We start from the raw sequence: 26,117 nt of genomic DNA, 5'->3' as shown, positions 1-26,117 counted from the left end.
GACTGAGAGGGTGTAGAGCCTATACAGACACCAGGAATGTCTCCTATTGACTCCAGCAGACTGCAAATTAAGCCTTTAGTTGTTATGATTCACAGTAACTAAGGAAACCTAAATTCACAACATGAGAGTCTGAAGCCTTCCTTTTGAGGCCTAAAAAAGACTGTGACAGTTTGATTTTTGAAGTGGAAAGCCATCTCTTTGTCAAGCACAGGCCTGGTTCTCATGTGAGACTTGGTATTTTTATGCACCAAGAATGCAACAGAGGCTGTCCCTTGATGATGTCTCTGATGCTAAACCGGGAATGTTAATTTTCAAGGTGGGTTTTTTTTTTGTTTTGCTTTTTTTTTAATGTGGTTGGGGGTTATATTGTTTTGAGTTTTCTTTTTGTTTTTTCCTCCACTTACAGTAATGGACAAAGTACTCTTAGAAGTTTTTGCAGGACACAGATATTATACAGGCATTTCTGTTTCTTAAGGAAACTGAAGGGTTTGAGGGGTTTGGCCAAATGTATTTTAGTTATGCTTATTAATTGAACAAGTCATTGCTTTCTGAGGCAGTTTTTTTTTTTCTAAAGTAACCAATTTATACTTTTACAGTGATGTATATCTTAACAAAGAAGTCTTGAAATTAAAAGCCTAACAGCTTTTTTCTTTGTTTTACAGTCACCTCTTAGCCATGACCTCATCCTTAACCTGACTCAGGATGGAATCAAACTGCTGTTTGATGCTTTCAATCAGAGACTTAAGGTAATAAAACACCCCTCCTGCAAACAGACAATGCACACCAAAACCCTGGGATGTCTTGACACTTAACAGAGCATAAGTGGCTCCTGTAGACATTTAATTTGTCTTACATAGAGTGCTCTCATGTGATTACGAGTTTTCAGTTTGGGATTTAAATCTTTGTTTATGGAAGTAAGACACCTTACCTGTGCTTTGGGGATGTACAAGTGCCACATGATGGTGCAGTGTGGTCTCACTCATCTTGTCTCAAGTGGCACAGAAAGTGCACAAGGCCCTTACTAAAGCTAAGCCTTGGGTTTGAAATCAGAACATCATTATTGCAAACCAGACAGTGTTGTTTTCTGCCCAGGTTGTTCCTTTATCCGGGCTGCCATTTTATTTATGAAGTTAAACTTCCTCCTATTCATAGTTTTCATTTAAGTTAGCTTTGCAGAGTACTTGTGTGGCTGTGAGCGTGTGATTCCCCCCAGAAAGCCACATCCATGCCTCTGGTGAGCAGCTGGCTCCTGCACTCACTTCAGTTTGTTCTGGATGAGTTTTGATTGTTGCAATTGGTGTCTTCAGTTCTACTTTTGTGCTTTTAGGTGACCAAGAGTTGATGTGCATCTCTCAAGGATGATTAGTGTAGTTAAGATGCAAAATACAAGACAGGCTGGTCACTGCCTTCTCACGCCATTTATCCTTACAAAGTATCTGTAATGGAAGTGGTGGTTTTTATCCATACAAAGTGGGCAACTGTGGGACTGTAGAGGTATGACTACATGGGTAGAAAATTTTGAAAACCTCTTAAGTGAAGCCTTTAAAATATCTGTGTAACTCCTTAGTTATTCAGAGTGGTCCTTTCAGCCAGACCAGCTGTGCTGAACAGTTGTCACTGATTCTCACCTGGTAGGTGTAAATTTCTCTGTGACAGAAGGGTTTAGGTGTTGATTTGGTTAATTGGGTGAGAATGAGCTGCTCTAACGGCTGTGCTGCTTGACATGTGAAAGCAGAAGTGTGGAGTTAAGTGTGATATTAAAAAATTGAATGCTTACGGTTTAGGTAAGTCTGGAATATGGTGCTCCATCCATATTGCTGGGTTTGGAGCAGTGCTAGGTTGAGCCCTCTGCCCTTTACTCACATCTAAAATAAAACCAGCAGAAAAATACCACTCTCCAAAGTTCAGCCATTGCCTTATCCCGAAAATTAATGTAGGAGAGAAGCACGTGCTGTCAGCTGAAACTCAAGCTCTTTGTGTATATATGAAATGATTGATCAGCAACCGAGATTATTTCTCTAAGAATAGGCTGTAACACCATGGTATGCTTGTATTTTTCTAAAAATGTTTATATTATAAAAATGCACATTTTGAAGAAAATTTTCAGTTCAAATTGAGCTCAGCTAAGGGACAACTGAGCACTTTTCCCCCCCAGATCTCTGTTTGTAATTGCCTTATGGTAATTTCTGTTCATGAAGTAATTTTATAGTAATGGTATTCTTGTTTTTAACAAGGTTTTGAATTTGCTTATTCAGAGTGTGTATGTGGATTCACAATTTTTAAAAGCATATCTTGAAAATTCTTTGTCAGCTGTATGAAATCTTTCTAACTAGATGTAATTCTGCAGGAGACTGAATTCAAAGTGGGCATTATCATTTCAAGTACATGGCTTGCTGACTGGCTTTTTTGGGGGGATGTTGCAATCCTGTAGTGTTTTTGAGGTGCTGTAAGTGATGTATACCATGTCTCTTCATCTCCAGTTTCGGAGGGTCTGATTTTGTTGCACCCAGTGGGCTAAGAACCAAGCAAGAGCTTTTCTTGCCTTTCTGGATTTCTTGCTTTTTTTTTTTTTTTCTCATTGCTTTTCTGTACTTAAAAACTAATTTTAAAGAAAAAATAGAAACCCCAAACTCTTCTGGTATGTATTTCTAGGTTTGTTTCAAAAATAAAAATAATACAGGAGAAACAATCTCTTCTGTTTTGTTGTGGTTCAGTGGTCTAGTAATGCTTCTGTTTGTTTGAACTATGAATAGTCAAGATGGGTAAATGCATACAGTGCTATGAAAACTTATACTTGTAAAAGTGTTCAGAAAGCTTTCTACAAGAAATCCAATGGGATCAGTTCAGAAGTGAGCAACAGCACTTGTTAAAAGACACAGTAGGTGTAAAGTAAGTAATGCCTGTTTTTAGGATGGTGACTGTGTTTTCAGTGTTGCTCAGCAGCAACAAAACTGGAAAAATCAGGAGGCCTTTATTCTTTGTGTGTGTGTGTTGTTTTTTTTTTTTAATGCACACTTGCTAATAAATTTGTCTGTGAAAGAGATTGAAATACAGGGTACTAAGATGGAGTATCTTGGCAATTCCAAGGAAGCTGGTGCAGGAATAAAGTCAGCAATATTCTTAAGAAGTTTCCTCCCTTTTTTCAGGGAGAAGGGGGAAAGACTCGCCTTCAGTAGCCAAAACATTGCAGGAGATGTTGCTGATGTGAATTGGTAGATCCAGGACCAGGTCCTGAAAGCAATTTTAGCATTAAGGTCTCTCTTGTGTCCTCCCTTTGAGGTGGAGGAAGAGTTGGCTTTCGTAGCATTGGACTGTTATTGCTGGTAATAGACATCTGAACATTTTTGTAAGTCTTCATAGTGAGTTCCTCACACTCACAGTTAGTGTGAGGAAACATCTGCTTTTACTCATTTACAGCAACTGTCTTCTGACTTTGTAGTAAACCCATCACTGAACAGTCCTTGGTCTTCTCAGTTTGTTCTTTGCACATGGAATCACACTGATCCTTTTGTCAGTGTGGCTGCTGTAATTTAGAAAATAATTTTTTCTCAAGTGCTTTGGCCTGTTCTTCATTATGACATTCATGACTTATGAGATCCTTTGACTGCCATTAATTTTTGCTAAGTTTTACTCATTTATTCCTCTGCTGTTGGTGAAAAGAAAAGTTGAGCTGAGTTGGTCTGTTTGAGTCTTGGGAAGAGGACTGTTGGCTGCTGTCAGGGTGTTTCTCTTGGGGGGAACCACATTTGTGCCACTGCAATTCTTTGTGCACTGCTCCTGGTGGTTCAGCTCATCCTTTTGTCTTGCACCATGCAGTTTTGGTAGAACTTCAGGAGGGTGCCCAGTGCACACAGCAGTGGCTGCAAAACAAGATCCAGGGTGGGGCTGGTTCTCTCTGTTTTCAGAAAAAAAAATTGTGGAGGGAAAAGATGTGCAAACCCCAAAAAATAAAAAGTAAAATCAGTCCTAACTTTTCATAAAAGTAGCCTTTGTTTTTTAATAGGCTTTAACAGTAAAGAAAATCTGGATATGTCAACTACACTTGAATTAAAATACTAGATAACTAGGTTTTTCCAAAAAGCATAATTCCAAGTGTATTTTATTAAGAAGAAGAATGTTTGTTGTCTTGTTAGTTCTGCCAAAATGTTAATTTGTTACTTGCTTTGTGCCGTACTTATTGCTTATATTTTGAAATGCCATTAAATGTTATTTTTTTTCTAAATATATATAGAGGTAGTGGTTTAAACATGGCAAGTTGTTTTATTTAGGTTTATTTGCTGGGCATCTCCCAAAACCAAGACTTCCTTCCCAGCTGGTGATATTTTTAGGTTTTAAAGCCACACTTGGTAGCAAGCTCCCTGGGAAATTCTGCTTTATTCTCTTGCTGAAGAGTGCGTCCTGCCAGAATGTGCCAATGATTTGTTGGAGGATTATACAAAACAAAAAACGTGGTTTACCTTTGCTTTACGGCAGTTATGAGCTGTATGTGTTTTCTTTTCCTGCTGTCACAGGAACACGTATGTAAGGTGGAAGCAGCTTGTGTTTTTCCATGGCTACTTGCCAAAATTCATCTGCTTAAAGCCCAGTATAGCCTCAAAATACAGTGGCAGTCATGAAAATCATATGACATCAGGCTCAGATGCATGTTTGCAGTAATGTATTCAGAACAAAGGATCCGTATCTAATGTTTTCTGCAGAGAGGAAATCTCCTTGGAATATTCAGTAAGGTTTAAAGCATTTACTGAATATCAGAACTGGATATTACTGCTTGCCCCGATTCCTCATGGGCTGTTCTTCTGATTATCTTCTGTAATGCTTGGCGAGGTTGCAAGATGTCTTAAGTATAATTGAAATGGGATATTACTGCTAAGCCTTGCTGTGTTCATCTTTTACTTTAGAAGAGCTGGAAAGTTACAGCAGTGCAGTCAGTGTAAGGACTTTGTGCCCTGCACAGGCATTCTTCAGGGTAATAGGAGCAACCCAAGGAATGACCCATTGACATTCATCAGAGGATTCCCTAATTAGCTAATCCTTGCTGTTGCTTTCCTTTGAATTTGCTTGAGTAAACTTTGTAGAAATCAAGATGCTGATGTGTCAGTGATAGTATTCTTCCTGCAGGCAGTACTGATATACATGGAATATAGGGGTTCTCTCCTGAGCCCAGAGTTGTTCAGTCCTTATTTCCGATGTGCACTTGTTGAGTCAGTTTTTGAAGCTTGATCTCTGACACTGTGGTTTATCTTGGCAGAGTTCTGTAAGAAGGGGAGCAAGCAGCACTAGTTAGTCTTGCCTTTTGACAAGGATTTACCTCTGTAATGATTTGCAAGTGTCTGAACTATGGCAATGTTTCTGTTTCCTGTGTTTTAGGTGATTGAAGTTTATGACTTGACTAAGGTGAAGTTAAAATATTGGTAAGTAGTTTAAGGCCTCCCATGATTTCCTCTTGCTTAGAGCGGCTGGTTTTACTCATTTTTTTTAAATCCTGAATTAATTTTTTTCAATTATTCATTTTAAAAATCAAAAATAACTGTCATAAAGGAGTACGCATAATCATCCTTTCTTGAACATGGCACTCAGTTAATTACCGGTTTACTCTTCAGTCTTGGAGACTTCTTACAATTTAGATGTGGTATTGCCATTACTAAATGTTTGTAGCATCTGTTTGGTTTCCTTCAGGCAGATTAATTTTGTTTTCTTTTTCAGTGGTGTCCATTTTAACTCTCAGGCAATTGCTCCAACCATAGAACAAATTGATCAGTCATTTGGAGCAACACATCCAGGAGGTAAGCCAAAAAATTTCTGAGAAGCACACCTAGCCTGACAGACTTCTTTCTAGGAAACCTTTCCAGTGTGTCTGCCTAGAGCAATGTGTAGGCAGTTCTGTTGTCATATGATCTGGAGCTGTGTTCCAGAATGGTCATATTCTTACAGCTGGGAAATCATGTAAAATGTATTGTCAGTACACTTGTGACTCTTTTTGAAAGTGAAATGGTGAGGCAGAGAGTCACTGGCACAGAGTGGTTTATTCAGATGTCATTAATGATCTGTTTTGAACTGCCAGTACCAAAAAACTGTGATCTTTGTTGTTGATGCTGTTGTTGTTAACATGTCCTTATGCATGGTCAGCTCTCAAGCATCCTTAGGGATTGTGTATACCATGGGCACAGACATTTGAGCTGCTCTCTGTGCAGTATCAGCCAGGGCTGTTTGCTCAGTCTCCATGCTCTGTGAATGTGGTAATACCCCTTCTAGGCAGGAGCAAACATGAGCTTACACCTCCCTGGGCCCCCTCCTCTACTGGGGGCACTGGGGAGGTGTGCAGCCAGTCTACGTGCAGCATGAGCAGAAGCAGGACAAGTTTGTTTAACCTGGCTGAACCCACTCTGACTCTTGCACAGCCACTTGGCTGTTCACCATCTCTGCAGCAGGAAAAAAGACTATCTTTAAGCTCCTTGTTTATGTATGAAAACGAAGAGTGTATTTCAGGGGGTTGTTAGGCTATGAAAATAAGCCGGTGGAGAAACTTTTGAACTTTATAATTAAACTGGCCGGGAACTTTCAAGAAATGGAGCCACAAACTGGCACAACAAGGAAGAACTTTACCTCCATATAGTCAAGATACCATTTTCAGAGCCTCATTTTCTATTTTTAGCTTAAGCCAGTCCATTTGCAGTAGTCAGGCTGATCCCAAACAGGCGAATGTTCTTTGTGATGGATGGTGATTGCAGATCCAGCCTTTGTCTCTGCTCTCTGCAGACAATCTCTTGCACATTACAGAATGGGATTTATTAAGTGGGGAGGGTCATGTGGGTAGAACAGTATTATTGCATAAAAGCCTGCAGTAGTAGATGAATATCAGATTGAGATAAATGAAGCTTGGAACATTTCTAGCTGTAATACTCCAAGGACCAGAATTAACATTTCTAAATTTTGGTCCTGACATTAACAGTTCCTCTTAGACAGAAGCTCTGAAATCTATGGTTAGATCTGTTATGGAAATGGTATGTACAAGAAACTGTAGAAATAAAGAAGTGTAAAAGTGGTTCCATGTCCTGGGTGGCTTATCATTTTTATTTGTTCTGTGATGATGGTTTATTTGCAAATATGTAGAAGTGGAGCACTTCCAAAATTGTGGCATTATGAACTGTAGAAGTACATATCTAGACATAAGCATCGCCTGTGGTAGTGATAGCATATTTTATTACTGCATAAAATCATATACAAGCACTTAAAAGCATAGTTTGGCACCACGTGTCCTTGTGCTGAATTTGCAGATCTTGTGCATCTGTCATATTCAATTAAAAAGACTTGCACACTTGCTTCATCTGGTGATAGTTTTTCATGACATCTTTTCATCTAGTGACATGTAAATAAGAAAATATATTTATTAAAATGCTGGCCTCTATTACCATTTCACTAGTCCATTTGCTTATTCAAGTTTCCTCATTGGAGAAATACTTCTACCATTAATAGCCTACTTAGCAGAAGTAAATGCTCTGTATTAAGTTTCCTGTCACAAACAGTTTGAACTGTATTATCCAACATAAGTTTTTGATAACTCTTTTTTTCCTTAGTGTTTTCTGAAACAGAAAAGGTGAAGAAACAGAATGGTTTTCAGCATGGGGGGGGAGGGTGATGGTGTTTTCATGTCCCACAAAAATTGGAACTGGGGTGGGAGGAGAAACCTTCCTCTTAATGTGATCAAAGCACCAAATGCTAGCTTTCATGAATGAAAGGAACATAACTTTACTTCTTCCCTTTACTTCTCTGTGCTAATACTCCTCCAAACCCCCAATGCAAGCACTTCAAACACATTTTGTTTTTTTACCTCTGTTAACTAACCTGCACTAGAATTTCACTCAAAATGTTGTTTTTCACTTATAACCAAGGTGGTTGCAGCAGAACTTTCCTGCAACAGGATACAGTGCTAGTTTCAAAATAAATTTCAAAAGGTTAGCAACAGTTTTGTGTTGAAACCGACCTTCACTGAGCATTTTTGGTTTTGCCAAATCAGTGGTTTTAAAAAAGAAGAGTCATCAGAAAAGTCAATCAGCTTCATTACTTTTGGCTAATGTTAGTTTGAAACATTGCAGTACCTTTGTCATGGGGCTTATTGAAATACAACCACTTTGGAGGTCAACAGCTTCATCAAAGCCAAGATTTTTATCCCACATTTCCATGATTCTGACCTGACCTCCTCCTGGGAAGGGCTAGCTTTTGCCAGTACCTCTATTGAAACCATATCCTGTCCTGAGTCCTCATGGATGTGGCTTTGTGCCAAAGTACCATTCAGCAAGGATCAGGGCTGTGGGGTTGAATATAGTCATAAGGTAGAAGAAAAAGTCCTCCTTCCCACAGTGGCCTTGCAAGGATGGAGGGGGCTGCTGTGTTCTGGCTCTCTAACTCTTGGACTTCACCTTCCCCTAAGGTGCCAAAAAAGTCTTGTGCTTGATACCAGTAAGAATTGACTTTTGGATCTGCCTCTGCTTTTACTTAAGCTGTGTCCATTTTACAGCCTTACTGGTGTTGGTGGCTTTGTCCTGTCAGCTCTACAGAAATATTTCCCAGCTGGTCACACTCTGCTGCCTTCCTGGAAGACAAACCTCCTCCCTTTCCCCCACCTAGAGTGCAGCAGCAAATAAGGAATCTTTTTGCTTCTATCAGCAATTTTGAATGGAATTAGCAGGGTACCTATGTGATTACAATTTTTTAAAAATAATAATACAAAAAATCCTTAACTTGTTCAGTCATGTGGTTGTGATCTATGGTTTTATAGATCTATGGTTTTATCTAGTTCTTGTGAGAGAACTTCCCAAGAATAAAAAAATTCCTTGCCCTTTAAACCTAAGCATCAACAAACATTGCAGGGGATGGGAACTGATGCAATTTGTATAATCAGATATCACACTTGGCATGACTGGGGGAAAAATAGTTCTCCAGCTGGCTGTGGGCTTTGGAAAAGATGTATCATAATTTATCACATGAGAGAGATTTGTATAATTTTCCTGCCGATCAAAACATTTCCCTCTCTCCACACGTTTTCCTTTCAGTGACAAGTGTGGAAAAGACTCTTAGCCAGCACATTCTGTAGAAAAGGCAAATGATAACTTTTGGAAGTTTAATGCTTATTGCTCAACTATTATTTTTCTATCCTGAGTGGCCTCACATTGTTCAGATACCCTGTGATGTGTCTTTCAAGTTGAACATTTGAAAGACACTGTGTGAGGGAGCGAATAAAATATTTCTTTATATGCATTTTTTCTCTATGCTATGTCATTTTAAATATAACATCATAAGAAAAAAGGGAATATTGAGCCTTTGGTATTCCTTTGGTAAAGTGAAAGAAAGCAGCTTCTCTTGTTAGAGGGTTTCTTTATTGTTTTAAGCCTCTGGTGTTTTCAAGCTATCAGCTCCTGTATGTTAACTAGAACACTCTGTTCCCCCAGTGGCTACTGGGCATAGGTTGAAATTTGTAAAATCAATTCCAAAACAGTTCCCAAGCTTTCAGTCTGGGATTGTTTTTTAATCTTTCCACAGTCTCAGAAAACAGTATGTCTTGTTAAAGTAAGCACTGGGACGACATTTATTGTTTTTGTAGTTGATGTTGTGCAATTGATTGCAATGAATCAGGACATCTCGTGATGTGGTGACAGCTGGAAGTCTGTGCCTGCTGTAATTTATTAGTGCTCTTTGTGTGAGCTGACTGGTTGGCTGCTGTTTCTGGTGATGCTATTTTTAATTATCATTGTAAATGGCCTAGGACCTGTGTGTCTGAAGCATTTCCTCCTGTGCCGTGTCGAGTGCACGGAGCTGACTGGGCACGGGAGCTCCTCCTGGGAGTAGAGGTGGAAGTGCAGGTCGCAGGGTGAGCTCTCCTTTGAACTGACCATGTGTGAAAGAGGGAATTATCCGTGTTCTGTGCACATCTCTCTCAAAGACTTTCTGGTTAATACTGTACAATGTTTTACGTAACAATGAACAGAATTGTTTTGTACCAATCGTGGCTATTTAACTACTTTAGAGATATTAAGGTATAATTGTGTCATGTTGTATAATTGTATTGTTAGGGATAGGTTAGTGCCTGCAGGCTTGCAGAGGCAGCTGTAATCAATCTATGGTTTCTCTTATTGCTGTATTTTTACTGCATGAAATTAAAAGCAAAGCTGTTACGGTCCACTATAATTGTGTTCCTCCTGCATTCTGAGATGTAACAAATTCATTGAGGTGATGAAGGTGCTGTTAGATATGAACTAGAGAATTCTTAGATTATTTTGGTAACTCTGTTTCTACTTTCTTTTCCCTTTTAGTGTATAACTCAGCTGAGCAACTCTTTCACCTCAATTTCAGAGGACTGTCGTTTTCTTTTCAATTAGACTCCTGGACTGAAACTCCAAAGTATGAGGTCAGCAATCATTCTTAATTAATGGATGGTCTTTTTGCCTCTATGGTACTTGCAAAGTATCATCTACATTGTGTCTTGCTGTCTTTGTAAGCAAAAGAAACCAGTAATTTGGAAGGAATTGAACTCCGCTGTGTTCTTATTAATGCTGTGTAACCATCTCAAAGTTAAAAATCTACTTGCTGTTGACAAAAGGTGTGTGATTAGGGGTTTTGCTTGCATCATGAACTAGGACTAGCAATTCTGTTGGTGAAAGGAGTCTTCTAAAAATATGAGTGCAGTCTATGCAAATACATTAATATTAAGCAATCTACTGGGAGGCTGTTCTTTTATCAGATATTTTTGAATCTCATTGAAGTGATTATGCAACTAAAGTAGGATAGACTTCATAAACTACATTTTCATCTGAAGTGTCCTTCACTTCAGATGAGTGCCTTCATATGAGTGCTTCTAGCAAGCCAAATGAATGAGTTTTATTCATAATGCCTGTTTGCATATTTGCCAAATGTTTGGATGAGTTGCTGAATAATTAAATGCATTACTGCATTCTCTGAAATCTTTGGAAATTCCCATCTAAAGTGGAAACAAGATCAGGTCCTCTGTGGTTTCCTTCTGTGCTAACATGTATGTGTAACTTGTTTTGCGTGAAGATGGAAACGCTCTCAGTTGTGAGAGATAATCTGTGTTTACCAGTTAAAAAAGCATTAAAATAAAGGAGCATATAAAGAGCCAAAACAAAGAGGAAATCAACCAACATGATGACACATGTTCTTTTCACAGCTTAGCGCTTTAGTGGTTGTGGTTGACATGTCACAGGGGGTAACCAGGGGAGGTTATTGTTCAGCAGTAGTGAAGGTCAGTAGGGTTTCAGATTGGAAGGTGAATAGAAACCTAATAAGGCAAACAAAAAGAATACCCCAACAAAGAGTAGTTTCTTTTCATGCAAGAGTTCCCAGGGCATTGATGAATGAAATAGCCAAACTACAGAGGAAGTAAATTATTTCACCAAAGATTTGAAAAGATCATAAAATATCTCAAGTTGGAAGGAACCTGTAGGGGCATCGAGACCAACTCCCTGCTCCTTGCAGGACTATCTAAAAGATGTTAAAATCAAACTGATAGAACTGTGGATAAAGTAATTTTGCATTCTCTGTCCCATTCAGTTGCTCTAGTAAGGTTAGTAAAATGTTCTTTGTGAAGAGTGTAATGCCAAAGTCTCCCCAGGAACAGATAGAAGTAGGATTGTTTTGAAAACAGAGTAATATGAAACAGTCCACAGAGAAGACAAGTCTTTGTGGAAATTTTTAGAGAGGAGCATTAGAAAATTGCAGAGTGAAGTCAAATTTGAATCTGTCAAAATCTGTCAAGTTTAGGGAAGATCATATAGGAATGCTAAGCTACTTAGCAAAGCAGTGTAATCTTCTGCTTATGGAAATGGAAAAACTATGAAGAAAACTTAGGAGTTTATTGTATAGCTGGAAACAAGCTGCAAGTGAGGAGAACATGAAAACCTTTTCTCACTTCAGTTATCTGAAGTCTGACTACTTTAAGAAGCAGAAGGTATTATTGTTCTAGGCAAATTTGGGATGAGAACTGAAATCGGGACATTTGCTAAATAACTGAAGTTCCTTTCTTAATATCTACAGCAGTGAAAGCTATTGTTCTAGGTTAATTTTTTTCCTAATAATTTTTTTTGTATGTGTGTTTACCTTATGTGATGCCCTGCTAAAGTAGACTAGGTAGTATTTTGCATATTGTGCATCTTGTCTTTGTTGACTGCTTGTGACAAAGATAGGGTTTTTTTCTGTCTGGTGACAGCAAAGTATGTTACTGGTCTTGAATGTCGTGTCACATTCAGAATTGAAAGAAATTCCTTCTTCTAGTGCAGTAAGAGTCAGTCTGACTTCCTTAATGTGCTTTCTATTTGATGAGAGCACTCAAATCCCTGTCAAAACAGTATGTGTAAGAGTGTGGTGGTAAGGAGAGCAGAAAATCTATTTAATGAACAAGTTTCTGTTCATCAGATACGGCATCTTGGAAACCAGCAAAAATGTTAAAAGGCTGAAATTAATGCAGTGGGAGACAAAAAAGGGACATTTTCCTTTAAGAGAGATGATTTTTTTAGACCTCATGATACAGTGTATCAGTACAAATACTTGGAAATTGCTAGCTGCTAGTGCTCAAACCAAGGAAAAACAAATTCTCAGTACAGACAGAGGCTAATTGTCAGACTAATGGCATCTTTTGATGAATAAACATGCCGAGTGTTTCACCCCAGCTCAGGAATCCAGGAGTGGTGGAATATAAAGAAACACCACCTAGAAGGTTGGGTTTTCTGTTATTTTGCCCCCTTGTCTTTTGCTGGAGACTTGCTTGAATTGGAAAGCATATACAGCATCTCTAAAGCAATTTCTGCCCTTAAGCTGAAGTGTCTGCTGTGTTGTGTAACAAGAATGATTTTGTGTTTCCCCAGCCTAATTTTGCCCATGGTCTGGCCTCTCTGCAAATTCCGCATGGTGCGACTGTGAAACGCATGTACATCTACAACGGAAACAGTCTGCAGGATACCAAGTATGTACAGCTGCTCGTGCTCTTGCCATCATTTATTTAGTGCTTTGCATTGCTAAATAGAATAGTATGATTTTTTTAGTTCAGTTTGGGTCTTCTATTAATTTGGTAATGTGCAGAATGCCTTGAGGTGCCAGCTTCAGTCAGATTTCTGTAGGTGTCGTCCTCAGACCTTACAATCAAATGTTGGTTTGATTTATGTTGCTGTAAAATGAGTTTGGTTCAGCTGTAGTAGGCAAGTTCAATTGACCTGTAAATGAATTAAAGTAGGGAACATTGTGAATGTAGTAACACATTTTTAGGCTGTTCTTCCTTCTAGATTTTGTTTGTGCTGATGACCTTTTCCTAAGCAAATCAAACTCGATGAGGGCAATCTGTAAGGTTGTAGGATATTGATAATATGTATGTCATGGCAGGGTCCTGACATAGGTCTCAAACTCTCCTGCTAAACAAAACTAATAAAATATGCCATATGCATAATTCTGCATGTGTTCAATGTATTTGCAGATACCTGACTGAGGTTATTGTCTTAAAGGCCAGGCTGGATGGGGCTTTGAGCAACCTGGCCTAGTGGAAGGAGTCTCTGCCCATGGCAGTGGGGCTGGAATTTGGGAATTCCAACCCAAATCATTCTAGGATTTTGCGATACCTAATCTTAGAAATTCCCAAGCTGATAAGATGGTATTTTTTGCAGAGACAGTTGAGTTTTAAGGCCAGGAGATAAACACATCCTTGGATTGCTGCTCAGAAGGGAGGGAGTCTGGTTTATACAGACATTGTCTCCTAATTAGAAATAAGTGCTCTTGAGAAAAGTGCTGTTGTCTGTGCCCATCTGTGACATGGTGAGCTTTAGTGAAAGCACTGATTGTTGTGTGGGGCTCTGTTGTGTGTGAGAGAGAGCTCAAAGCCCAACTTTTAGCTTGTCATGCACCCAGAGGAGGAGCATAAGAACAGGAAATTTTAGGGAGCATATATAAGCTGATACACAGAAAATATGCCTTTCCATTAAAAATATCTCACATGGGACTGTTACTATTTTCTGTAATAATACTGATGTTGAATTAAATTGAGAACTTCCCCAGTAAAGCAGCACAGTTGCTTTTGGTGTACCTGCATATACTGATTTCATGTTCTGGGCTATGAAGTACCTTTCCAAGAGCAATGAGAGCATCACAGAGAAAGCTCTTCTGCTGCATTTGGGTGATATGCCTAGTTCAAGGATTTAGTTAGCTCTAAAAACTCCACAACTTCATTTTCCCTGAGAGACAGCTGACATTTCCTCTTTGGCCACATCCAAAGGCTAGATACAGTTTCTATAATTCTTTAATTCCTGGAGTCTTTGAAACTTGCTGTTTTTTTCATTAATGGTAAAGATCTTGCATTTTAGTGCTGTCTTGTTCCTCTTCCTTTTCTCCCATGCTTTCTGATACTTCTGTTTAATATAACTTTTAATCTTCAGTCTCAGTTACATGCAGCTTTGTCAAAATTAATGTGCTCTGTTCCAGTGAACTGGTACCAGCTTGTTCCAGGAAAATTTGAAGGTGAGGCAAATCCTCTGCACATTTTGTGTGCTTGGTTTCAGGGCTCCCTTGATGCCTCTCAGCTGTTTCCTTGGGAATGTGTATGCTGAGAACGTCGATGTTCTGCGAGATGGAACTGGACCCTCAGGTTTACGGCTTCGCCTACTCACTGCAGGTATTGGAGACACTCAGGGCATTGCACTGGTTGTTCCCCTCAGGGAGAGAAGGGTAAACCTGTGTAAAAGAAGCACTGGTTATTTTTGCTGGTTTAGTAAGTGATTTCAAAGTGTTCTGCCTACCTTATTTTGAATTATTGGAAACAAAACCCAGTTAAATCCTTTTGAAGATGAGCCTGCCCAATGCTGCGTTTTTCTAACCCTGGAGAAATTACTAAGAACTGGAGCCCTCACATGTTCCAAGTCCTTAGAATATGTTTGCAGAAATAGAACTTGTCTCCAGATGCATGTAGAAGAAAACAGATCACTGTTCTCAGTACATCACTAAAAAAACCCATGACAAACCAAGAAACCTTGTGTATGTGTGCATTTTCTGACATTCCAGGGAGCTATATGGTGTTGGTATTTTTGTGATTAAATCTGGAAGGCTTTTAAAAACATTAGCAAGTAACTCCATTAATGCTGCAGCATTAAAGTGCACTTCCAATTCAGTTCTGTTTTCATTTACTGTAGGAGACAGTGGTGAAAGTGAAGAGAGGCTGATGAGTCTCTCTTAATGTGCTTTCAGAGATGGGAGGGTGCTTAGAAATTAGGGCAAGTTTTAACAGCTGCAAATCTTGTTCAGTTACCATAACTTGAGACTTGACAATGTTTTTAAGAAAAATAATTTTTAACAATTTTCATTAGGAGGCTCAGCTTTTCACCTGTCCTGATTGCTGGAAACATTTGGAATACATTCAGAATATGTAAAAGATGAAAAAAAGAAAATTATAGATGATGAATAAAAAATTATGAATAAAAATAGAGCAGATATTTTCAACCTACTTTGCTTCTCTTATTACATAGGAATATAAGGTAGAGCTGTCTAGTAGAGAGAACATATATCCTTATATACTGGGGAAGGGTTAGCTAAAGCATCATAATTATGTAAATGATTTTGAAAAATTGGACACTTATAAGTGTCAAGTTTTGTTAAAAATGTATATGCATGCAGTTCAAAGGAAATGTCAATGAGTAAAATAATTATTAAAATATCTTTGATGTTCAGACAATCTTGCAGAGAGGCAATCTGGACATATGTTGTTTCTATCTTGCAAAGTTTGTAGAAACTCCTGTAAAACATTACACATCTGTTCTAGCTCAAGTTTCTCTGCCTGTGTATTAATATGGAGTTACTGCTGCTTAAGAAATCAAGGATGACCAGATTGGATTTTTCTGATTTATTTTAGTGAGTAACTAGCTACATAAATAATGCATAGTGAGGAAAGCTAAGGGTGTATTTAGAGCACATCCTGTGTTTTGCAGTAACTGCTGCAAATGTGGACTTGCATTCTTGTAAATGTAAGATGCTGTGTTCCTGAAAGCAAGTGGGCTCACAAACTGCAACATCTTTCCATTTCCTAACATCTGGTAACATGTCAGCAATTCATCTCTGTAATGGCTATTCAATAAGATCTGCTTTAATGTTGTTTGCACAGGAATGTACTTGCTATTGATTTAGTAAGTTGTGGGAATCTTGAGTAAAGAATGTGTGTTTTGTGATACAATTAATGTGGATGAGGGATTTCACTTTAATGCTTGACGTTTTTAGCTGGAGATAAATCTCTAGCTGCTAAAGTAGAATATTCTAGGGATAGAAATAATTCCTTGTATTTACTGCTAATAGCCAGCTGATCAAATTGACATGGGCTGGGAAACCAAGTCATGTCCATGTGAATGGCAAGGAAGTGAAGGTAGTATGGCTGAAATTGGAGGTGGAAATGGGGAACCATGCAACAATCAGTGCATGTACTGCTCTGATAAGAAATGTTTACACTGGTGCAAAGTAAATGGTTAAATTTAGTTTGGCACTGTTGTCTGAGGAATGCAGCCGTTGGGTTTGTGATAAATAGAGGAATGCTAACCTTTTGGTGTTGATTTACTGATGTATTCTGTGGTCAGGAAGGATGCATGCAGAGTTGTTTTCCATTCCTCAGGCTGTGGCCCAGGTGTTTTAGCTGATGCCAAGATGCGGGTATTTGAGCGCTGTGTGTACTTCGGTGATTCCTGCCAGGATGTGCTCAGCACCTTGGGCTCTCCACACAAAGTCTTCTACAAGTCTGAAGACAAGGTGAGGGAATTCATTCAGGCACAGACTTTATTCATTGGTATCTCAGTCTCATCATAGTGCTTGTGTTTGGCAAGGTCAGTGAAGTTGAACTGCCATGTAGCACAAATTACAAGTGCTCAACATATTACTTGACAGAATAGACCAGGCTGAACCATTATCTAATAGGTTTTAAAAAGCTTTTCCAAAATCTAAATTGATGCAAATATGTTTAAATTTATTTTAAAAATCAAATTGTGTAATGTTAACTGGTTTAAGAATTGTTACAAATGGGAGTGCTTTTGTATCCCAAATGGGCCTTAGCAAGTGTGTGCTGCCTGTTTTTTTTTCACTTATAGTGTATGTAAAATAACCTCAGCATATACTTTGATCTTTTCCTAATGTTTTTACACAGCATAATGTAAGTAAACCTTTTAATTATGATAACTGAAAAAGCTGATGTGTCACTGTGCTGCTGCAAGCAGGTGATGGCCCTGTCATGAAGCACAGTATCTTCCTTAATTGAACAAAGGCTTCAAATGAAATTATAGCAATTTGTTTGAATGTAGAGTTGTTATTAAAGGCATTCATCTTTAAGCTTTATTGAATGCATCTGAAAAGTGTATTTCTTGCAGATGAAAATCCATTCGCCCTCGCCCCATAAGCAGGTCCCATCAAAGTGCAATGACTACTTCTTCAATTATTTCACACTTGGAGTGGTGAGTGGAAAGCTTCCCTAAACAATTCATGTAAACTTCTGATTTAGTTACACAGCAGTCCTTTCAGGAGGCTAAAGGCTGTGGGAAATGAGAGGCTGCAAAACTCTTGATTGCTGCCTTAGGAATCTCTGGATATGAAAAGCTACACTTTACTGTCCTTTAACACTTAGAAATTTAATGAGCAGCATTTTATCTCCACCAGTTGATGGAGGGCTCTTTGCACTTTGGCAATCTCTTAGGTTTTCTCCTTTTTCTGTAGTACCTGATGCATAGATAACTAGTTCTTGTTCCTGAGATCCATGCCCCTGTCCCACAGAACTGAGGCAAGTGTGCCATAGCATCAGTTGTGAAAGCTTGCTGAGCTGTGAGGTGTAGTTAAATCTTCATTCTCCTTCTTGCAGCTGTTTTGCTTTAGTTTACATTACTGTAAATAATATGCAGAAAAACAGGACCTCCTGAGAAAACTTGCCAACATTAGCAAATGAAGCTGCAGTTGTGATTGAGTGCTGGAGGAAATGTGTTATTTGAACTTACAAATAGTTTTATTTTCAAATACTGCTTTTCATAATTTGATTCAATTTCAGTGAGATAAATGTATGTCACTCTATACAGGGGCTATTTTAAGTAATCTCAGCTTAGTTTAGGGAACGCCTCCTTCCTACCCAAATTGCTTCATCTGTGTTTTTTGTCTTCAACAGGATATTCTGTTTGATGCAAACACTCACAAGGTGAAGAAATTTGTCCTGCATACAAATTATCCTGGTCATTACAACTTTAACATGTGAGTGTACAGAACTCATGTATTAAAGAGTACATTAAAACAACTGAAAAAGAAATCTTATGTTCTCTTTAATAGAATTACGGTATTTTTTCGTAAGTCTCTTTGGTGTATCTAGTAACCTGTGGAGGTTGCAGACATCGTTAGTAACATTTTTTAGTAGTATTTTCTTCTACTTTTAAATGCCTTTATATATACTGGCAAGTATGTCTTAAAGCAGTAAATGAGGTGAGGTAGTTCTTGGGCCAGGTATGATGTACAAACTCTTGATAGAGGCAAACTTTGTATGAGCAAGAGTGCCCATTTTCTGGTAGCTACATTGCTGTTTTCTTCCTAGCGTGATTTAAATTAGTGATTAAAAAATCTCATCTTCTGAACATGTTTCCAATACTTTCTAAGTGTAAACTCTTTAGAGGAGGAGTATGAGTTAGTGATTGGATAGCTGATTAAAGCAGTTAGTGACAGAGAAATCTGTAGTCTGTTTCATAGCTAAATATTTCTTCATCCACTCTGTGTAACAATAGAGTCATTTGTGCTGAAGGACTTCTTGTATTCTCTAAAGAATTGTATTAGGACATTCCCAGGCTGCTGCCTTTTTTGATGTAGAAAATCTAACTGAGAACTTAATCTGCTATCATAGATTCTCACTTTGATTTTATTATTGATGTGACTTTTCATGAAAAGGATTATTAAGAGCTGTAAGTCTGTGGCTGTGCAGTTTATCTCTGTTTTCTAATAGCTTTATGATTTGCACTTTCTAGTTACCATCGCTGTGAATTCAAGATTCCACTTGTCATTAAGAGAGGTGAGCATTTCCCTGCTGTCCTGCTGCAGGGGGCACAGAAGGCTCCAAGGGGAGCTGGGATCAGTTCTTGTCTATAACTGTCCTTCATTATCAGAGGATGCTAACAGTCACAGTCATTGAGACAGAGAAGAAATTTTGTGATTAGCTTTCTATTTAAGTGGAAAAGACACTTCAGGGCAAGGTAGCAGTTCTCTGATTTTACTTACACTACCTCTTCACTTATTTGGATCATGCAAATATTTAGCTACACATCACAATATCCTGTAATGCTACTGCTCTCCAGATATCAATTACCTTGTACCTGGAGGCTCAAAATCTGTAAGACAGTGTTAGTTTGAGTTCATCTGTCCAGTTCACTGGTATTTAATATAATCTGGTTTATCTGGGAATGAAAATAAACATCCAGATACGTTGGCTCTGTGTGCTACAGACAAAGTATGTCTGTTTGTGTTCACCTGAAAATAAATTGATAAAAAAGAAATCTATAATCAGTAGTGCTGATTTGGCAAGGTACTAAGATATTCCCAGCTCTGTGCTTTTAACTAATCTCAACAAAGTAGGGGAACGCTGTCTGAAGATCACTGTGATTGAAGTAGACTTCTTCAACATAAGAAGAAATGTGTACTGGGAAGGTGTTTGGATTATCCAGGGAATGCCAGATGCTGCCTAGTTTTTGGCCAGGGATGTTTTCCTCGTTCTGATTGGTATTTACTGCAAGCACTTTGCTGTGTAAAGTGCAATCCTCCTGTGGCTGCCACAGCAGTTTGAACATATGGAGGATTAAAAACCTGGAAAAACAATGTTTGTGTATACAGGCTTATATGAAAGTTGATTTGTACTTCAGCCAAGAGAATGAGCATGAGAATTCTCACTTCTAAAATTATTTTCCCTTAGGTTATTGTACTTCAAAGCATTAATTTGTGATTTTATTTGCCTCAAGTAGCATTATAAATTTATTCTTAATGTGTCTAGTTTTTTATTTGGCATTTCTGACCAGCTTTTCTGGCCTCTAGCTTATGTCCAGGTCATGGAACAAGTTGTGAACAGATATTGTAACAGCTTTGAAGAGCCTATCTTCTTCCCTCTGGTGGCAATGACTGATGCAGTTTTATTAGTTTCCTTTTATACTTCAAGTTCAGATGATAAATTAAGAGCCAGAGTTCAAGTTGCACAGACACTAAACTCTCAGCACAAAGAGAGCATGTTTAGAGAGGGAAAAATCCAGAGGAGCAAATGGTCTTTAACTTGACTGAAAGCTCTGTTTGACATGTTTCATGTCTAGGTCCATTCCTACTGCTTTGGGAATATGCTTTCAGTATTTAGGGGTACCCAAATATATGTAAGTAAGATATGTATGACAGTACTTGAAACCACCAGCAAACAGTTTCTGTTTAAAGGCTGTAATTGTGAATACAATGCTGTCCTTTTATTTTTTAATAGGTAGGCTGTGATTCCCAAGCTCTCTGCCATCTTTATTTTGGAAGAGTGATGTTTTAACTGATTTCAGGCCTGCCAGCTCCTGAGTCTCCAGATGTCAGTTTTAGCCAGATTTCCTTCCAAGTGCAGTGGAGTGCTTTGGACTTAATGAGTGGCACATCATGTTACCTCCTGGAGTGGCTGTGCTAGGCCTGTTAGCTTAGTGCAAAGAGATGGAGTTTCTTCTACAGTGGTGTTCTTCCATCTAAGATTAAAGCTTAAGCTTTTATATTCTTAAAGTTGGGACTTGCTGTAAATAGAGAGGTTTGCTTTGTCACCTTAACTGGCATTTAGTCAGTGTTACTGACAATTCTGATTGCTAGTGAATGCTGTTAAATTTGTATATGACCTGATCTAAAGCTCCTGTGTCTCCTGCTATCTGAATTAACATGCCAAAATAAAGGATTATGTAGGGGACTGTTCAAGCTTAAGCTATAAAAGCTTTTCTCTTTTTGTTTCATAGATAGTGCTGATTCACAAACAGAAACATGTACAACATACAGCAAGGTAAGCCTGTGCAGAACTGAGTGTTTTCCTAATTTTCTTAAACCATCTAAATGATTTCATGCCAACTTTACAATGCACTTCAAAGAAATTACAGCAGTGGTATCATGCTGTTTTAAAGTGGAATAGTAGAAGGCCAAAAGTTAGAGTGTATCTTGTGTTTTAAATATTTTGGTGTGTTAAATGATTGAAGAGTGCTATTACAAATGAATTTAAGTAAACTAAATTACTGCATTTATGGCATGGCTTGCATTTTAACACAGCTGCAGGTAGAAATAGTGACATAAGCGATAGGGGAAAACAACAGCTGGTGGTGGCTGGAGACATGTTCCTAAACAAAATTCTCACAGAGCTATTGTACTAAGCCTAGCTCTTGAAGACATGTACTATTTAAAAACAAGAGAGTCTAGTGCCCTTCCACTTTCTTCTGAAGGGCACCAGTAATAGGATGTTTCTTAGGCAGCAGCCTTTCAAAAATGTCACTGCCAGTGTGACATCTCCTGATGACAGCAGAGTCCTTGAAGATTCCACAGCCTTACCACCTAAATGAACTTCCCAGCTGCTGCTGCATATTTGGCAGCTGTATTAAGTTGAAAAACTTCTCAAAAACTGTTTATGAATGTCTCTGCAGTCAACATTCAGCCAGGGTCACTGCTGCTCTCTTGGTTCCTGGGGTGCCAAATTAAGGCTTTCCTTGGTGAATTTTGGGTCCCATACTGGGAAGAAAAAATGGAGTCAGTAATTTGGAAGATGCCATTCTATGCTTTTTGATTTGAATTAACTTACTCCCTTCAGTGCTTTGACTCATTTCAGTCTTGTGTGTGAAACTGCAGCTACTTGAAGTTTGGTTCAAGTGAGGAAAACTGTTGGACACTTCCCAATCATTAAACAGTGCAGCTTTCTTCTGCAATATTGTTGCTTAAATCAAGTAAAGATTTTTGGGAGAGGTAGCAGTGGGGCTATTTTTCCTCTCTGCAAAGGTATGAGGATATTTTGTTGAAGTTTCCCACAGCTGCTTTGGTCTCTGAGGTGCCTCTAAAATGCCACAAGACTTTCCAGCAACATTTTATCCATAAGACCAATAGAAAATTTTATATTAATGATTCAAATTCCAAACTATTTTTAGACAAAAATGAGAATATACCTTAAGAGAATATACTAGCCCTAGCAATGGATAGTTCCATTACTGAGTATGGCTCCAGTCACAAAATACTTCTGTAAATACAACCTCAGGTTTATTTGACAAATAGGCTTGGCACTAACAAATGTGCATGGCACTCTTCCTAGATAAAAAGAAGTGTTTTCTTGTGCCTCATTTTAACACACATTCATTGATGTATTTGCAGTGGGACAGTATTCAGGATCTACTGGGGCACCCTGTAGAGAAGCCAGTGGTACTGCACAGGTAAAAATACCTCTTTTTATTTTGCTTGACAACAGAGAACAAGGAAGAGTGTTTATGGCTCTGGTTACTTTTGTACTGCTTTGCTGGTTAAACTTTCAGGGTTTTTTTGGCCACTAACAAGATAGCTGCTCTCAGAAGAAATAAACTGACATGCTGAGTGAAAGCATTTCCGAAATTCCTCGAAATGCAAAATCCAGAGATCTCAGAGAAGACAGTGCATTAAAAAGTATCTTTCTTTATGAGTAATAAATAGTGTAGAGTTTTTGTACTTCTTATAAAGTATTTCAATAACATGACATTATATAGCACAGTATATATGCACGTGATAACATATATAACAGCAGTCTGTCTGAAGAAACCTGTCTTTTATGAACATAATTGGTCCTACAGTTCCTTTAGGCTGACTGAAGATAGAATAGCCCTTAAATTTGCTGTGTTTTGTAGGCATTGAGGTGGATACTGGGTTAAATGGGTATTATCTGTTTGTAGAGTTATCATTTTATGATGTGAAACCATGATTTACATCTCGGGACAAGTGTAAGTGATGGGTACTGTGCAAATACCACAGCAATTTCAGATAAATTAATGTATTTTTATCAAGCTTTCACATAATTTTGACTTTGATTTTTTTCTTTCCTCCCCCCCTTAATCATTGTGCCCTTTGTTCCCCTTTACTCCTTTGTTATGCCAGTGAGATGATTAGAGCAGAAGCCATGTGAATGAAGTAAAGCTAAGGTGAAATAGTGATGACATAGAGCCCTTCTATTTCTTCCATCTGTGTTGTAGAGAGTAGTTCAACCAGAGAGCGCTTTACTGAGCACATCTCAAATGGCTCAGACTTGCAATTTGAAAAACTGACCACTTTACAAGAAAGGACAAAAGGTAAATAAATATTCATTAGGGTTTTTTTTGGCTGTAATCTAAAATTCATTGCAGTCAACAGAAATTGTCAATGTACAATCAAAAAATACCAGAAATAACTGGAAGAAAATGGTACATTGATCTTGAAAAATACTGTTTAATAAAACTTGGATTATTCTATTTCAGCATTATATAGGTTAATCTTCTTAACATGCTAAATCCAGTTGATTAATAGATAGTATATATTAAATATAAATAATAGACTATATATAGTATTATTAAATATAAATAATAGACTATATATAGTAAATACATATGGTAGAGGTTGAGACACAAAGAGAAGGATTTTGCACAAAAATACGGTGTAGTAACATGGTGCTTCTCTCTGTGTATCTGGGGGTTTTCTTAGGGTTCTTTCTGTTCAAGTTAAGTGCAGGAGACTTTTCCTGTAGAGGTCACTAGTGGCTTTTTTTTTTTTTTTTACTTTATCCCCAAGTGTTGTTAATGGTTCTGTGGCAGCAAACACAGAGTTTCCTTTGGCTCACTTGGAGTCTAGCAGTGGTGTGCATAATGTAGAGGTACTTTCTTTTGATGAAAGCCATGATAAAGATGCTGTAATTTACCTTATGTTGCTGAGTAGTTTCCCTCCTTAAGATGCTCCTGATTTTCACATTCCCATTTTAAAATCTTTACCCTCTTTTCTGTTCAGGTCATCATCTCCGAACAACACTAACCCATTTGGGTCAACCTTTTGCTTTGGACTGCAGCGAATGATCTTTGAGGTTAGGAAAAAACCCTTTTACTTTGAGCAGGGGAAGATGAGTCTGCTATTACTATGAGTGGCTTCTTACTTCCTATTGCAATAAAAGCCAGAGCTTGGGAGTGGTATAATTTTAGTGCCTGTTGGCAGAAAGAGGGAACTTTGCAACCTCTTCTCTGAGGTTGTACATCTGCATGTTAAAGCTGAAACTTCAAGTTTGTCACCTGGAACTCGTCCTAGCAGGAGATACAGTCACATGACTGGTTGTGTCATGGAAATCAAAGAGACTGTTTTTAGGAACTAGCTAAGGGTTTGTTGCTGTCATTTGTTGTTGGGATTTCTTCCTTCAGGCAGATCACTTCTGTATTCACCATTTTAAAACTTCTGATTTTCTGTTTAGTATAGCACTTTGTTTAATTTCCCTTTTCCCTGCTGTGCTTTTGCAGGTGATGCAGAATAATCACATAGCTTCTGTTACTCTGTATGGCCCCACACGGCCCAGCAGCCAGTTGAGAACGTCGGAGCTTCCCCAGTGAGCATCCCCTGCAGAGTCAGCTAATCTCAATGCTACAGAATTAGTACAGCGTGCCTTGATTTGCTGCCACTTATAATATGGAAAGCACGTTATGATTTTTTTTTTTTTTTTCCAATAAGCCTTTCCACCCAGGAGTGGTGTGGAGAGGAAATTCTCTCAACCCTTCATCATGGGGCATGGAACTGTTGATGGAGGAAAGCAGCTTAGGTGCCTGTGCCGTCATTTATTCCTCTCCGTTGCCCTCATCCTATGCAGCACAGACGTGAAGAGACTGTCCCTCCTTCTCAGCTGGCAGAAGGGGGAAATGGAAGAGGGGCACGTAATGACTGCAAGAATTAGAAGCACAAACTTTCTGAGCCTTGGAGCATCTGGAAGCAGGTATTGATTTTAGTCTGTTTGTGTTACTGTATTGATGTGGTGGTCACATTTTAAGAAAATGTGTGTGTATATATATATAGATCTAAACACCTCGGTATTTCTGTGGCTTAGGACATTGTACCAAGTGTGACAAGGATGTATATATGTCCATGATTTCAGGCACCACATCTTTGTGTAACTTTAAACCAAGCAAGTAGCATGTGCATAATACTTGGTTGTAACATTTGCACTACATACACTTTAATTACTTGATAAATGTTTATCTTCACTGAGGAGCATCTGTGTACTGGGTGTGAGTGGGGTGTGGTGGTTATTTAATGTACACTGCGCATAAAGCTTATTTATACAGTGGATCAAATTTATCCACCTTCCTGCACTAATATGTACTTGATATGCTGATACAATTTTTTTCTGTCATGGCTGGTTTACTAATTTTTTTCATATGCAATTTCGAAAGAAAAAATTCTGGAAGGGGTTATTTCTATGATTGAATTATGTTTTAATGAAAAGATTTGATACAATTTTTCATACTAGTGAAAAATGTAACAAAGAAATAATGTTGCCTCATTTGCCTCTGTTCCAAAATCCTTTATTCCTACTCTATTTCCTCAGAGAAAGAAAAGCTGTATATAATGGTATCTCAGAAATTCTGGAGTTCCGCCATCACCAAGATAACCTTTTCTGTAACTTTTGATGTATGATTTTAATTTATGCCAAAGGTTTAGCCAAAGACATCCTCGTTGTAGTTTCACCGTTTCTGTACATACATGCTAACTGCACACCCCACCCCAGCAGACAGGATATAGGCTTCTTTCTAGTTGGGAGATGCTGCTCGCGACATTTTATCCCAGGAGGATACTTTAGGTTTCTAGTTCTCTTACCAGTCTTATTTGGGAGAAATAGGTGGTCTGTCTTTGAAATAATGAACCCTTTTTAAAAATGGACAAGAGAAATGTATAATTTTATCCCATTTTTAATATTTTGGTGTCGCAACTTGTGATACATAGATGACAATTTTGTGAGTTTTACTATGTGTGTACAGATTTTTGTAAATATGACATTTTTGTAATTTTAACTCCATGTACAGTGTAATCCTGTATAGTTTATCAATGAATGAGAGATAGGAAATCGAATGTTAAGTGAAGTT

At 38.2% G+C, this 26,117-nt stretch overlaps 1 protein-coding gene across 4 annotated transcripts in view; it reads left to right on the top strand.

The window, feature by feature from the left end:
* PHAF1 (phagosome assembly factor 1) overlaps positions 1-26,117 on the top strand; it is a 34,656-nt gene that overhangs the window by 8,112 nt on the left and 427 nt on the right. Inside the window, exons 3-17 of one of the 4 annotated variants that reach the window (XM_053952822.1) lie at positions 663-746; positions 5,368-5,411; positions 5,704-5,783; positions 10,308-10,402; positions 12,873-12,970; positions 14,550-14,662; positions 16,640-16,773; positions 17,385-17,468; positions 18,167-18,249; positions 19,008-19,051; positions 20,991-21,034; positions 22,378-22,436; positions 24,007-24,079; positions 24,504-24,589; positions 24,848-24,970. In XM_053952822.1, coding sequence (XP_053808797.1) covers positions 663-746; positions 5,368-5,411; positions 5,704-5,783; positions 10,308-10,402; positions 12,873-12,970; positions 14,550-14,662; positions 16,640-16,773; positions 17,385-17,468; positions 18,167-18,249; positions 19,008-19,051; positions 20,991-21,034; positions 22,378-22,436; positions 24,007-24,079; positions 24,504-24,589; positions 24,848-24,970 — 1,244 coding nt within the window. Of the gene's footprint in view, positions 1-662; positions 747-5,367; positions 5,412-5,703; positions 5,784-10,307; positions 10,403-12,872; positions 12,971-14,549; positions 14,663-16,639; positions 16,774-17,384; positions 17,469-18,166; positions 18,250-19,007; positions 19,052-20,990; positions 21,035-22,377; positions 22,437-23,127; positions 23,213-24,006; positions 24,080-24,503; positions 24,590-24,711; positions 24,971-26,117 lie in introns of those variants that run through there. The other 3 variants (XM_053952823.1, XM_053952825.1, XM_053952826.1) reach the window with 3 other exon arrangements.

The sequence above is a fragment of the Vidua chalybeata genome, chromosome 11, assembly GCF_026979565.1.
Source record: "Vidua chalybeata isolate OUT-0048 chromosome 11, bVidCha1 merged haplotype, whole genome shotgun sequence".
Taxonomy (NCBI): Eukaryota; Metazoa; Chordata; class Aves; order Passeriformes; family Viduidae; genus Vidua; species Vidua chalybeata.
Note: the sequence above shows the minus strand (reverse complement) of the source record. Positions and strands in the feature narration are given on the sequence as shown.